General features: G+C 41.0%; 1 protein-coding gene across 4 annotated transcripts in view; it reads right to left on the reverse strand.

Annotated features, from left to right (window-relative positions):
• The window catches only part of stxbp5a (syntaxin binding protein 5a (tomosyn)), a 174938-nt gene extending 164012 nt beyond the window's left edge, over positions 1 to 10926 (reverse strand). For 2 of the 4 annotated variants that reach the window (XM_048600656.1, XM_048600654.1), the window contains exons 1-2: positions 9225 to 9361; positions 4394 to 4494 (exon numbers count right to left, since the gene is read on the reverse strand). In XM_048600656.1, the coding sequence (XP_048456613.1) occupies positions 4394 to 4494; positions 9225 to 9335 (212 nt within the window). In that variant the 5' untranslated portion in view covers positions 9336 to 9361. Of the gene's footprint in view, positions 1 to 4393; positions 4495 to 9224; positions 9362 to 10820 lie in introns of those variants that run through there. The other 2 variants (XM_048600658.1, XM_048600657.1) reach the window with 2 other exon arrangements.
• Between the last annotated feature and the right edge of the window lie 2972 nt (positions 10927 to 13898).

The following is a 13898-nucleotide window of genomic DNA, read 5'->3' on the forward strand; positions in this document are numbered from 1 at the left end:
AGAGCAGCCCCAACAACACCTAGAAGCCCGACATCATCCAGGACAAAGTAGTCCATTTGACTGGTGCTACATCTAAAAGCACCTACTTCCTCCACCACTGACGCTCAGTATCAGCAGTGTATACTACGTACAAGATGCACTGCAGAAATTCACCAAAGATCCTCAGGCAGCACCTTCCAAACCCATGACCATTTCCTTCTCGAAGGCAAAGGGCAGAAAATAAATGGGAACATCACCACCTTCAAGTTCCTCTCCAAGCCACTCACCATCCTGACTTGGAAATATTGCCGTTCCTTCACTGACTGGGTCATATCCTGAAATTCCCTCCCTAATGGCATTGTGGGTCAACCCATAGCACATGGGCTGCAGTGGTGCAAAAAGGCAGCTCATCACCACCTTCACAAGGGCAACTAGGGATGGGCAATAAATGCTGGCCAGCCAGCAATGCCCATATCCCACAAGTGAATAAAAAACTAAATAGCACAAGTTTAAGATGAGGGGGAAAGGATTTAAAAGGGGCATATGGGGTAAGTTTTCACACAGCAGGTGGTGAACGTATGGAATGAGCTGCCAGAGGAAGTGCTGGAGGCTAGTACAATTACAAAATCTAAGAGGCATTTGGATGGGGATATGAATAGGAAGGCTTTAAAAGGGACGTGGGCCAAACGTTGGCAAATAGGACTAGATTAATTTATGATACCTGGTCAGCGTGGACGAGTTGGACCGAAGGGTCTGTTTCCACGCTGTACAGTTCTATGACTCTATAACGGTGTATGGTCATTGGATGTTATATTCAGTTACCCTCCTCTGCTGCCAATTCATTTTCTGCTCTTTCAGTTTGAGGAAAATGTATCAACTTTCAACTTTGGAGCTTCCTGATATCTCCATAAATTCAATAAGTAAATGAGCCATAGCCTCTGCGCAAACAGAAAAACAGGCTGACAGGTAAAACAAAACTTCAGCTCAATTTTATAACAAATTTGAAAGGGTAAAAACATGCGCAGGATTCCTTGCTACCACATTTGTGTACAAATAACATTTTCTAATATCAATGAGATCAACTCTGGATATTTAGAAGTGAACTCCCATTGTTCAAAAGCAAAGAACAGCAATAAAACTCATTTGCAAGAAGGTCAAAGAATTTTGTCATTGACAATTGATTCAAAATTATCTACAGTTACTGTAATCTGGTGGTTGCTTTGCTACTGTTGATATTCCAAGGAACAGGAAAACCAATACAATCCAACTAAAAATATTTCAGTCCATGACTACCTGCACTCTCAACAATTCAACATTACTGACTTACAGACATCCTGCCTTTCCACTTGCATCAACTACATTCCCACAAGAGCAATGGGGAGGTTGTCTTTGTTATTTTCTGCGCCCCCCAAGTCTCAAGGGAATAGATACCACCTGTGGCTGAGGGAGATACCTGCTTTCAGTGCTACTTAGGCATGTGTCTCACAGCACGCAAGTGTGGCCTGGGGATGACTTTCCCTTCTAATTTCACCTCCCTTTGCAAAAAAAGTTGTCACTCATGTTTACCTTGGGTGAGAGGATGGGATCCACAAGCAGCGCAGCTTTGAACTAATTTAATGGCTACTTTAATAAAAGCCCCAATTATGTCTGCATCACCTCTATCAAAGACATATCCAATTAGTTTTTCTTCTCCTGCCATTTTTCTAAAGCTCTTCACACAAAATTCTTTTTTTAAATTCCTTCATGAATGTGAGCATCACTAGTAAAGCCAGCATATGTTGCTTATCCCCAATTGCTCTTTATGTGATTGGCTTGTTGGGCCTTTCAGATGGCAGTTAAGAGGCACCCACTTTGTGGGGGTCTGGAGTCACTGTAGGTCAGATCAGGTAAAGACAGCAGATTTCCTTCCCTAAAGGGCACGTGTGGATCAGATGGGTTTTTAAACATCAGTTAATAATAGTTTCATGATCTCCATTGCCAAGACTAGCTTTCCATTCCAGAATGTTTATGCTTCTTTTTAAAAATTAAATTCAAATTCCACCAACTGCTACGTGTGGCTTGGGATGACTTAGTAGTCCATTGACATTTCTATACTATCATCTCATCCTCCCCCTTTTCAAGTATATATGCAATTCCTTCTGAATAATAACTGAATTGGTTTCAAGTGCACTTGCAAACAGTGCATTCCAAATTATAACTTGTATAAAAACTCTCACTCCCCTCTGGTACTTCTACCAACAACTTAAAGTTCAGTATCCTCTGGTTACTGAATTAGTTTGGGCGGAAAAATGTAATAGCAAGGGAAATAAATAATGAGCTGTTGTCGTCTATAAGCCATTGCAGAATTGCATCATTGTAGGAAAAATATAAGTTGGGAAATATTGGAGGAGGGCATGTAGGAGGGCACTACCACTACCATGGGTATTTTAATCTACACACTGACTGCAAAATTCAGATGGGCAAGGGGAAGACCAATTGTATCAGGGATTTATTTTTTAAAAGCAGTATATCGCACAACCTACCTGGGAACAAAGTATTTTAGATCTAAGTGTGGTATGAGGTAGGATTGATAAGAGATCTCTTAGTTAATGATCGTCTAGGGGGTAGAGATCACAACATGGTAGAACTTCAAATACAGTTTCAGGGACAGCAACTTGGGTCTTAAACCAGCATCTTCATCTTAAATAAGGGAAATTACAGAGGCATGAAGGAAGTGGTCTAAAGCAGGCTAGAGAGGGCAGTAGATGATCAGTGGCAGACATTTAAGTACATACTTCATAACACTCATCAAAACGTTTTCCACTCAAAAAGGACTCAAATAAGAAGGACGAATGATCTATGATTAACAATGGCAGTCAAGAAGAGTGTCCAAGTAAAACGAGGGAATAAAAAGTGGCAAAAACTAATGTTAGACCAGAGGATTGGAAATTGTTTTTGAAGCCTGCAGCAGATGACTAAAGATCTAATAAAAAAGGCAGAGAATTGATCATGAAAGTAAATTGCCTGAAATATAAAAATACAAAGGAAGAGCTTCCAAGGGAATATAAACAGAAAGAAAGAATGGTTAAAATGAGTGTGGGACCCTTGGAAGATGTGACTAGAGAATTGATAACAGGGAACAACAGGAATCATTTAAACCAATATTTTGCAATTTTCATGGCAGAAAATATCAAACATATTAAAAATATCAGGTAAGAAATGTGCTAATAAGAACTTTTAACTATCTCTAGCAAAAGGGAAAAGATATTTGACAAACTGAGGAGACTGAAGGCAGATAAGTCACCACTTACATTCACATTACCTGATGACCTGCATCAAGGGTTTTAAGGAAGTAGTTGCAGAGATAATGGATACATTGGTCAAAATATTCCAGAGCTTACTGGAGAACAACATGGAGATCATGTTGTGAGGAGGACATAAGAAATGTGCAAAAAAGGTTGAGCGACTGAACCAAAATTTGGCAAAAATGAGCTCATGATCTTTGGTGGGAAGAATCAAAAGGCAGGCTATTAATTAAAGTGGTGACAGATTCCAAAGTGTCCAGTACAGAGGGATCTGACCGTTCTTGTGCACAAAACGTTAACATGCAGTTGCAGCAAGTAATTAAAGCAGCAGATAGAATTTTGACATTTATTGCTAGGTGATCAGAGTTTAAAAATAGGAAAGTCTTGTTACAACTGTACTGGGTGTTGGCAAGGCCATACCTGGAGTACTGTGCACAGTTTGTGTCCCCAGTTTAGGCCCCTAAGAAAGGCGACACTGGCATTAGATGGAGTTCATGAGGGATTCAGTCATCTGATTCTTAGGATGAAAGGGTTGACTTATCAATAACAGCTGAACAGGTTAGGCTCTTATTCATTACTGTTAAAAGAATGAGGAGCGATCTGATTCAAACATACAAACTTCCGAGCGGGCTTGACAGAGTAAACGTTGACAAAATGTTTTTACCAATGGAGGAACCTTGAACTAGAGTTCAAGAATAAGGGAACACCCGTTTAAAACGGGGATGCAAAGGAATTTCTTTTCCCAAGCATAGTGAATGTCTGGAATTCTCTACCCCAGAAAGTTGTGGAGGCTAGATCACAAAAGTATTAAAAGAGGAAGTAGACAAATTTTGAAATGGAGGAGTTGAAGGCAAGAGGAGCTGGCATCAAAGAGGAACTGAGAACTTGGGCAGGTCAGCTATGATCTTATAGAACAGGAGGATAGGCTTGAGGGGGTGAATGATCTATTAATACTCCTACTTCTTATGTTCTTATGGTGTTACTGCCAGTGCACAAGTTATGAAATACTGCAAAGTATGAATCTCAAACTATTGCAACATATGTTCAAAGTAGTTTTCAAAACATAGGAGCTGCATAAAATGAACACTATAAGGAGTTGAATGCCAAAAAAATTGGCAAAATCATTCTACCTTTCTTTGTTGAATTTAAGAGAATGGAGTATTGCAGGCCTTTTCTGACGTAGATTCCAGAGATGCAAGGTATCATCGGCCAAGGCACTCACAAGAGCTCCCTGAAGAAAAATGAAAATATATTATATCTTTCAACAATTGAATACACAAACAGACAATGAGAAGACAATCAGGTTTGCTCTGCCTAACTACAGTTAGACGTCTCCTGATGTTCACCCCATATTTAATTTTACTACTTCTAGAGAGAAGCAAGAAAATTCATAAACTGTCAGCTTAAAATGAAACCGTTGAAAACTCCGATCAGGGAATAATCGAGAGCAACTTCCAACATTCACAATTCATCACAATTGTAACAGAGCAGCAACTTGCCCCAGGGATAAGAAACATCCTCTTCACTTGAGCTGGTCACATTTCCTTTTAAAAAAAAAAGTGACCACATTATATCTTTTCACATTTTCACAAGTCATAGTAGTATGCCCCAGAGGGAGCTGGTAATTAATCTACACATGTATAAAATTTTGACTTAAAATAAACATTGTGGTACAACTGCTCTCTGTATCGAATAACATATCTAGCCAGACTGCACAATATCCCGTTAACCTACACTGTTTTATTTTTTCCTGTTTGATCAGGTATCCAAAGCAAGTGTTACTTTGCTATCCTCATCAATTACCCCCATCACCCAGCCCTCTTGCAAGGCACTTTTTCCATACAATGGAGTTGCAAGACCTGCCTTTTCACCTAAAGTAAAGCCTGAAGTTTAAAAAAAAGTATTGGAGAAACTCAGCAGGTCAGGCAGCATCCGAGTAGAGAAAAACGTTTTGTATCCAATACGACTATATCAAGTAGTGCAGCTGATGTCAGTTATGTGGAATTCACGAAGGCTTGTGACAATTGGGTGTTTCAATTTTGATCTTATTTTTGCTTTCAAACAGCAGCACACTTGCACGAGGCACATCTCCTGCCTTACTTTGCCTTGCTCATTACATGGAAATATGTACAAATATATGAATTTGGAGAAGTAGATCATTCGGCCTCACGTCTGCTCAGCCATTCAATGAGATAGTGACTGATCTGATTGCTCACATTCCCACCTATCCCTGATATCCTTCCAACCCCTTGCTCATCAAGAATCTAACTCTGCCTTAAAATATTCAAAAGATCTGTTTCTGTTGCCTTTTGAAGAGTGCCAAAGACTCAGAACCCACAGAAAAAAATTTCCCCTGAACCCAGTCATTAATGGATGATCTCTTATTTAAGCAGCAACCCCGAATTCTAGATTCTTCTGCTAAAGGAAACATCCTTTCCACATTCATCCTGTCAAGCACCCTCAAGATCTTATCTGTTGCAAAAGTCACCTCTTACTCTAATTTCCAGCACATACAAGTCTAGCCTGTCAAACGTTTCCTCACAAGGCAACCCACACATTCCAAGGATTAGTCTAAATGAAGCTTCTCTGAACTGCTTCCAACATATTTATAGTCTTCCCTAAATAAGGCTACCAATACAGTACATTGTACTCCAGATGTGGTCTCACCAATGCCCTGTGAAACCTTGGAGAAACTGTTTCAGTTACGTATTCAACTCCCCTCACTATAAAAGAGTAACATTCTACTCACTTTCCCAATGATATGCTGTATTTCATGCTAACCTCTACAATTCACACAGGTCCCTCTGCAAATCAGAGTTCTGCAATCTCTCAATATTTTGATATATTTTCTTATTCTTCAGCAAAATTGGACAATTTCATGTTTTCCCACATCATCCATCTTTTATCACTCACTTAACCCACCTATACACATTTGTTGCTTCGTTATGTCCTCTTCCCAATTAACTTTCCTACGTATCCTTATGCCATCAGCAAATTTAGCAAATATACCTACTATTTATATAAAAAAAAATGTTGAGGCAGAAAAGCCTTTTGCCCTTGTCCCACACATCCTTTATTCAAAGACCATTGCATCTTTAACTTTTCCCCAGTTAACATAGGAAACTGTGAAACAGGACGTTTGGAGAAAGTAGCTGTAGGATGTCACCTGGAAAAGGAAGATGATGTCTTAATTTAATGACCTAAACATTTTTTCTAACATTCTGCAATACTAAAGCAGTATTCCCTACAGGAGTTAATGGACTGCTGATGAGCACCTTTCCTGATTTGGCTGTCAGGAAGGATTTGGCAAGACTTTTCACTGGGCTAAAATCGATTGTCTCTGGAATCTGCAAGTCGTGAATTTAAGGATCACTCCAGAGATAAGCACATAATCAAAGTCGACACTCTGGCGCAGTACTGTGGAAGTGCTGCACTCTGCCAAGATAAGGGCTCAAGCAGTTGGGGGTAATCTATCACAAAACAGAAGAATTGTTAGTGCACAGGAAACATTGAGTAGGGGTAATAGGGTTTTTTTAAAAAAGTTAGCAAGTTGTAACTCATGGACTGCTGAGAGAGTCCGTGCCAGGGTCTAAGCTATTTACAATCTATATTAATTATTTGAAGAAAATACCAAGAATACTGTGCCAAAGTTTTCTGATGATACAAAATTAGGTGCAAACTACTGCTGTGAGAATACAGTGGTTGCAAAGAGGTTAAATAAGTGGGCAACAAAGTGGCAGGTGAAGAATCACAGTTATTCTAAACTTTCAAACGCTGATGTTGAGAGAGACATGGATGCATTATAAAGGAGCAAAATTATCACTCAGGTACAGAAAGCAATTTGAAACTCAAATGACAGGTTTGCTTTTATTGCAGGGACATGGGAATACAAGAATAATGAAGTCTTGCTCTAATTGTCTTAGGCTTTGGTGAGACCACACCTGGACTACAGGCAGGTTCGATCTTCATATCCAAGGAAGAACACGTGCTTTAGAGATGAAATAGCAACGTTTCACCAGAATGTTTTCTGTTGGGCCTGTACTTGCTGGAATTTGGAAGAAAGAGATGACCTCACTAAGAAATACAAAGATCCTGAAGGGACTTGACAAGGTAGGCTAGGGAATTCTGAAAAATGGCCACGGTAATCAGGATAAAAGGTTTGCCATTTAATACAGTATACAGGAGGAATTTCTTCACCAAAAGGATTGAGAACCTAGCGAATTTTATACCCAAGGGCAGTGGGTGCTCCAATGTTGGAGTGTATTCAAGGCTGAAGAAGTGCTTTTTGGAAACTGAAGACATGCAGAGCAGTCAGGAAAGTGGTGTTTAGGCAGAAATGAGCCATGGTTTCACCGAATGGCTGAGAACCTTCAGGGGCTGTAAGATGCAGATGTAGATCAATTTCGCATTCTTAAATCAAAGCCCATCAGCCCTCTCAGGTGGATGAAAAAAAAATCACCACATTATTTCAATAAGAGCTGGACAACTCAAACATTCAAGTCAATACTCACCCCTCAACCAACACATCAAGACTGTGAGCTTGTTATTTCAGTGACTGCAAATTTGTTGTTAGATTTCCTACATCACAACTGTGACAACATTATGCAAGCACTTCATAGGTTGCAAAGCAATTTGTGAATTCCTGAAGTGCTGAAAGTCATTTTGTTTCCCTCTTGTAGAAGGTTGATTAGGGCTAATGCTTCCAGTGAATCCCTTATTTACATATTTCGCAGATTTCAGGATAAAACCAATGCACACAAAGTTATGCATAAAGCAAACTTCTTCTCAGTAGAATATACAAAGTCCAAGCTGATTCAAGTCCCAAGCAAATACTCAGAAGTTGCCCAGAAATGTGGTTATGTATCTTTGCTTGATCGAGAGAAAAATTGTTTTTTTGTGGTGAGATTGCCTAATATGTGCATCACAAGAGCCCATAAGATTTTTGGCACCTACATGCAGTTTGGTTTGTTTGATTTAATACTCAAGGTAGTTAAACACACACGCAAAGACATTATCTCCAGACTGATGGGTCAGTTTAGTTTCGGAAGAATGCCAAAACAAACGCTTATCACAACATTTGTATCTACAAATATACTTCTGTACTTAATCCAACAGGACATCTTTACCAAAATGCTGGTTGAACTGCTGTGCTGATTTACTGCCCAAGTACCTCTGATGGTTTCTGCTACTGCTTGGTTGCAGCACCTTCATCTCTTGTCTAAAAGTAGAGGGTTCAAGTTCCACTCCAGTGATTGGAGTAAAAACAATCTAGGCTGATACTCAAAGCAGTATTGCAGTGTCAGAACTGCCATCTTCCAGATGTGACTCTAATTCCAGGCAATCTCTCTTTTCAGGCAGATTTAAAACCTTCAACACTATTTCAAACAAAAAAAAAGGGAGTTCTTCCTCAAGTCTTATTCAATATTGATGTTTCTAAAACGCTTTACTTTAATGGCAGCTTTATAATGATCATTAAGATGAGGCACTGGGCCTGAATTTTGACTCATTCACTTCCTGATTCTGTGGACTAAGTTGATCGGTTATTAGACAGCAGAGATGTCAGGAACAGAGCTCAGGTAGCATAATCATAAATTTTTGACTTTGTTTTGCTCAGACAAATCAATACAGTCTCACATATAAAAGAAAGATAAATTAGAGAACATACGGTCATGGGATAGCAAGGATGGGTCAAAGGTGGATTTTTTGGGAAAGAAATGATTACAATAGTTTTGAAAGAGTCAGTTTTCAAGCCAAGACGGTCATTTTTGATAAATATGGTGGCCTGGAAGCATGCAAGAGGCTTTAATAAATTTCTGACACTTTTGAAGCAGTGGTGAAAATCCGAGTACTTATCTCATTGCTAGGACCTAGGGGTGAGAGGGCAGGTAACAGGCATGGAGAATGGTGATCACCTTCTGAAATTGTAAAACTCAATGTGGAGTCCTGAAGATTAGAAGGTACCTGAACAGATGAGGTGTCGTTCCTCCAGCTTGCATTGAGCCTCGCCAGCACTGCAGCAGGCCCGCGACAAAAATGCTGATACGGAAATAGCAGTGTTGAAGAGGCAGGCATCTGGCAGCTCAGACCATTTTGAGAGACTGAAAAGCAGGTGTCAAAGAGGTCACCCAGACTGTAATGGGGAGACACAGCGTACAGGAAAGCAGATAACAAGGTGTAGAGCTGGATGAACACAGCAGGCCAAGCAGCAGAGGAGCAGGAAAGCTGACATTTCGATTTTTCTGAAGGAGGGTCCAGACCCGAAATGTCAGCTTTCCTGCTCCTCTGATGCCGCTTGGCCTGCTGTGTTCATCCAGCTCCACACCTTGTTATCTCAGATTCTCCAGCATCAGCAGTTCCTACAATCTGTAAGTACAGGAAAGCACATTGCGAGCAGTGAACACAGTAGACAAGATCAAATAAAGTGGAGGCAAACTTCTGCTTCACTTGCAAGATGTCTGGGGTCTTGGATGATCAAGGTGGCGGTAAACAGGCAAGTGCTGCACCTTCTGCAATTGAATGGGAAAGTGCAATGGGGGTGTGGAGTGATGTTGGAAGTGGAGAAGGTGTGCACCAGCGTGCCCAGAGGGAACGGTCCCTGCAGAATGCTGACAAGGGAGGGGAGGCGATTGTATCTGGTGGTGACATCCCACTGGAGTCAGCAGAAATGGCGCTTTATGAATCTTTAGATATGGAGGCTGATAGGGTGGAAAGTGAGGACCAGGGTCCCTGCACATCCAACACATTTTCAACCATTTACACTTCTCAGTAGCACCCTACCTAGTATTTCTCACTCTCTCTAGGCTTTTAGTTCTGTTTGCCTATCCCCTTTTCTCTCTCTCTCTCTCTCTGGCCTCCATCTCCACGTACTCTATTCATACTACCCCATCATCTGCATAAATACCAATTTTCGCAGCTACTGTCAGTTCTGATGAAGGATCACTGGACTCAGAACCCTAGCTTTGTTTTTCTCTACACAGATGCTACCAGATCTGTGTTTTTCCAATACACTTTTTGTTTCACATTTCAGCATCAGATTTTTGTGTCTATTCGTAATTGAGCCTGCTCAATGCTGAGATAGCAGGATTGTCATGTACATACCAGAACTTTAAAGGAAACAATTTTGTCAAATTGTGAAATACACAGTCTGTAGACCATGAATTTGGGAATTTTCAGGTCCAACAGATCACATACCAGTGCTTGTACACAAAGTTTGGGTCATTTAAAAGCAAATAAAAAATTTCAATTCAACTTGTGTTACAGCGAATATAATTTTTGACCCATAAACTTACAATCCACTTTACATTGCCAAAATTGCAGGTTAAATATAACAATTATTTCTTTCAACAGTTTTTTAAAATACATATTTAACATGCAAAAGATAACTCAACCCTGTTGGTTTTGAGATTTACTCAAAATTATACAGTAAGACAGACACAAATATTAATTAAAAATGAATCTGCTGTAACACATCTCAAGATCATAGAAGCTTTAAAAGTGAAACATTCAGAACTTTTTCAAATAATCCAAATTCCCCAAACAAAATCCCAAATAACTAACCTCATTAATCAAGAATTGCAGTTGGATCACTCCTGCAGCACTGTCATGTTGGCAGTAACACTCCACCCCTGGTCGCCCAAAGCTGAGGAGTCACATGGTTAAGGAAAGAGAACATTTCCCAGTGTTCAAACCTCAAGATAAACTTGCTAAGCCATTGGACAAAATATTAGACCACTGTTCCTACCACACACACTCAGGAACACTAGTGTAAACCCGATGCTGTCAATACAACTGATCTCCTCCACAGGGTCAAAGTTACATTGTGGCTGGAGGACCAAACTTTAACTGCATGGATTTTAAAGTGGTGGGTGAAAATTTGCTTTACGTAGTCTTTTATTTTAAAAAGTATGCAAGAAAGAAAGAGTAGAAGACAATTCAATTGAAGCCTTACTCCAGTCAGATTTGACAAATTCTAAAACTGACTTAAATAGAAGTTACTGTTCCAGATATGTAAATTATCTAAGAGAGGTTGACTGAAACCCATCACATCCTACGACGCAACTCCAGTTTTTCTTCACTTAAGATCGGTGCCAAGGTTTCCATTCCCCAATATGATGATTCAGCAGGCAGCAGCTGGAAACCACGAAGTAAATAGATGCTTCTTTTCCAAGCTTGGTGCTCACCTGTAGCCTTGGACTGGGAGTTCAGTTTCTGGCACCTACCACCGGTTTACTGCAGCATATTGACTAGTGTGATCATGCACAAATTTGGTAAACACAATCTCATGAATGACAGTTTTTTTTTTAATAAAATCACAATTTAAATAGACTACAATACTTTGAAATGATCACTACAAAAATGCTGCTTAACATGTACGTAATTGCTTGCCTTCCCCCAAAATTAATTCTAATTATCTGCTAAATGTCAGCTTTGCTTAGTGAGTAGTACTCAAAACCTCAGAAGGTCATGGGTTCAAATCTCACTGCAGTCATCAACCACACAAGTTTACATTAACATTTCAATGTGGTAGTGAGCAAGCACGGTTTTATTCACTGTGCCATCTTTTGGGCAAAAGGTTAAAATTGAAACAAAGTTGCTGGAGAAGCTCAGCAGGTCCGGCAGCATCTGTGAAGGAAAAAACAGAGTTAACGTTTCTGGTTCAGTGACCCTTCCTCAGAACGGATGGTGGCTGAGAAAACGTCAGTTTATATGCAGAAAAAGGGAGGGGGATGGGCTAGGGAGTAAATGATAGGATGGAGTCTGAAGAGAGAGAAGAGTAGTTGAACAGACAAAGGAGTTGATAACAATCTGGCTGGGAGGATGAATAGTTGTTAATGGGGACTATTAGTAACTAACTATAGGCGGGTGTAATGGCAGGCTATGTGATCACAAGGCCTGGTGTTTGGGGTAGGGGGCCAGGACATGGGAGAGTTTAGGCCCAAAAATTATTGAACTCGATATTGAGTCTGGAGGGCTGCAGGGTCCCCAAGTGAAAAATAAAGTGTTGTTCTTCGAGCTTGCGTTGAGTTTCGCTGGAACACTGCAACAAGCCGGAGACAGATGTTGGCCAGGGAGCAGGGTGATGTGTTAAAGTGGTAGGAAACAGGTAGTTCAGGGTCATTTTTGCAAGCAGAACACAGGTGTTCTGCAAAGCAGTCACCCAGTCTATGTTTCGTTCCCCAATGTAGAGGAGACCACATTGCGAGCAGCGAATGCGGTAGACTAGATTCTGGGAAGTGCAGACGAAGTCTTGCTTCACCAATGTCCCAGCCCCCTACCCCACACACCAGGCTTTGTTACCACATAGCATCCCATTACATACCACCTGTTGTTAGTCACTAACAGTCCCAATTAACTATTCATCCTCCCAGCCTGACCATTATTAGCTCCTTTGTCTGTCCAACTGTTGTTCTCTCTCTTTAGGCTCTATCCTATCGTTTACTCCCTAGCCCATCTCCCTCAATTTTTTCTGCATGTAAACTGACGTTTTTTCCCCAGCCATCAGTTCTGAGGAAGGGTCACCAGACCAGAAACGTTAATTCTGTTTTTTCCTTCACAGATGCTGCCAGACCTGCTGGGCTTTTCCAGCAACTTTGTTTCTGTTCCCGATTTACAGCATCCGCAGTTCTTTTGGTTAAAACTGAAAGCCTGTTCCAGCTAACGTTAAAGAACCACCTCACTATTCAAGGACAAGAAGTGGAGTTCACTTTGCAACTCCATCCTTATATCAATAACAAAATGGTTACTTGGTAATTTGGATCATTACTACTTGTGGGACTTGTTTGCCTACACTGCAAGTGTTTTCACTCTTAACCAGTGACGATCAAAACAAAAAAAATTGTACAACCACTTCTACTATACTTCCCTGATCTATCCTTGGCCAATTCAAAGAACTTTGCAAAATGGCTTAAGCACAGCTGCACTTAAGAGGTCAATGTTCAGCAATCCTATTCAATTATTTCTCAAAGCCCTTAACAGTTTCATCTTTAATGTAAACCACATCAATTCCACACTAAACCAAATGACACTAACTGGTCCTCCGACACTTCCGCCATCTGCAATCCAACCCCACCACCAAAGACATCTTTCCCTCCCCACCCTTATCTGCTTTCCGGAGGGACCACTCTCTCCGTGACTCCCTTGTCCGCTCCACACTCCCCTCCAGCTCCACCACACCCGGCACTTTTCCCTGCAACCACAGGAAGTGCTACACCTGCCCCCATACCTCCTCCCTCACTCCCATCCCAGGCCCCAAGAAGACTTTCCACATCAAGCAGATGTTCACCTGCACATCTGCCAATGTGGTATACTGCATCCGCTGTATCCGGTGTGGCTTCCTCTACATCGGGGAAACCAAGCGGAGGTTTGCGGACAGCTTTGCAGAACACCTACGCTCGGTTTGCAATAAACAACTGCACCTACCAGTCGCAAACCATTTCAACTCCCCCTCCCATTCCTCAGACGACATGTCCATCCTGGGCCTCCTGCAGTGCCACAACGATGCCACCCGAAGGTTGCAGGAACAGCAACTCATATTCCGCTTGGGAACCCTGCAGCCCAATGGTATCAATGTGGATTTCACAAGCTTCAAAATCTCCCCTCCCCCTACCGCATCCCAAAACCAGTCCAGCTCGTCCC

Source organism: Rhincodon typus, chromosome 9, assembly GCF_021869965.1.
Source record: "Rhincodon typus isolate 14 chromosome 9, sRhiTyp1.1, whole genome shotgun sequence".
NCBI classification, from domain to species: domain Eukaryota; kingdom Metazoa; phylum Chordata; class Chondrichthyes; order Orectolobiformes; family Rhincodontidae; genus Rhincodon; species Rhincodon typus.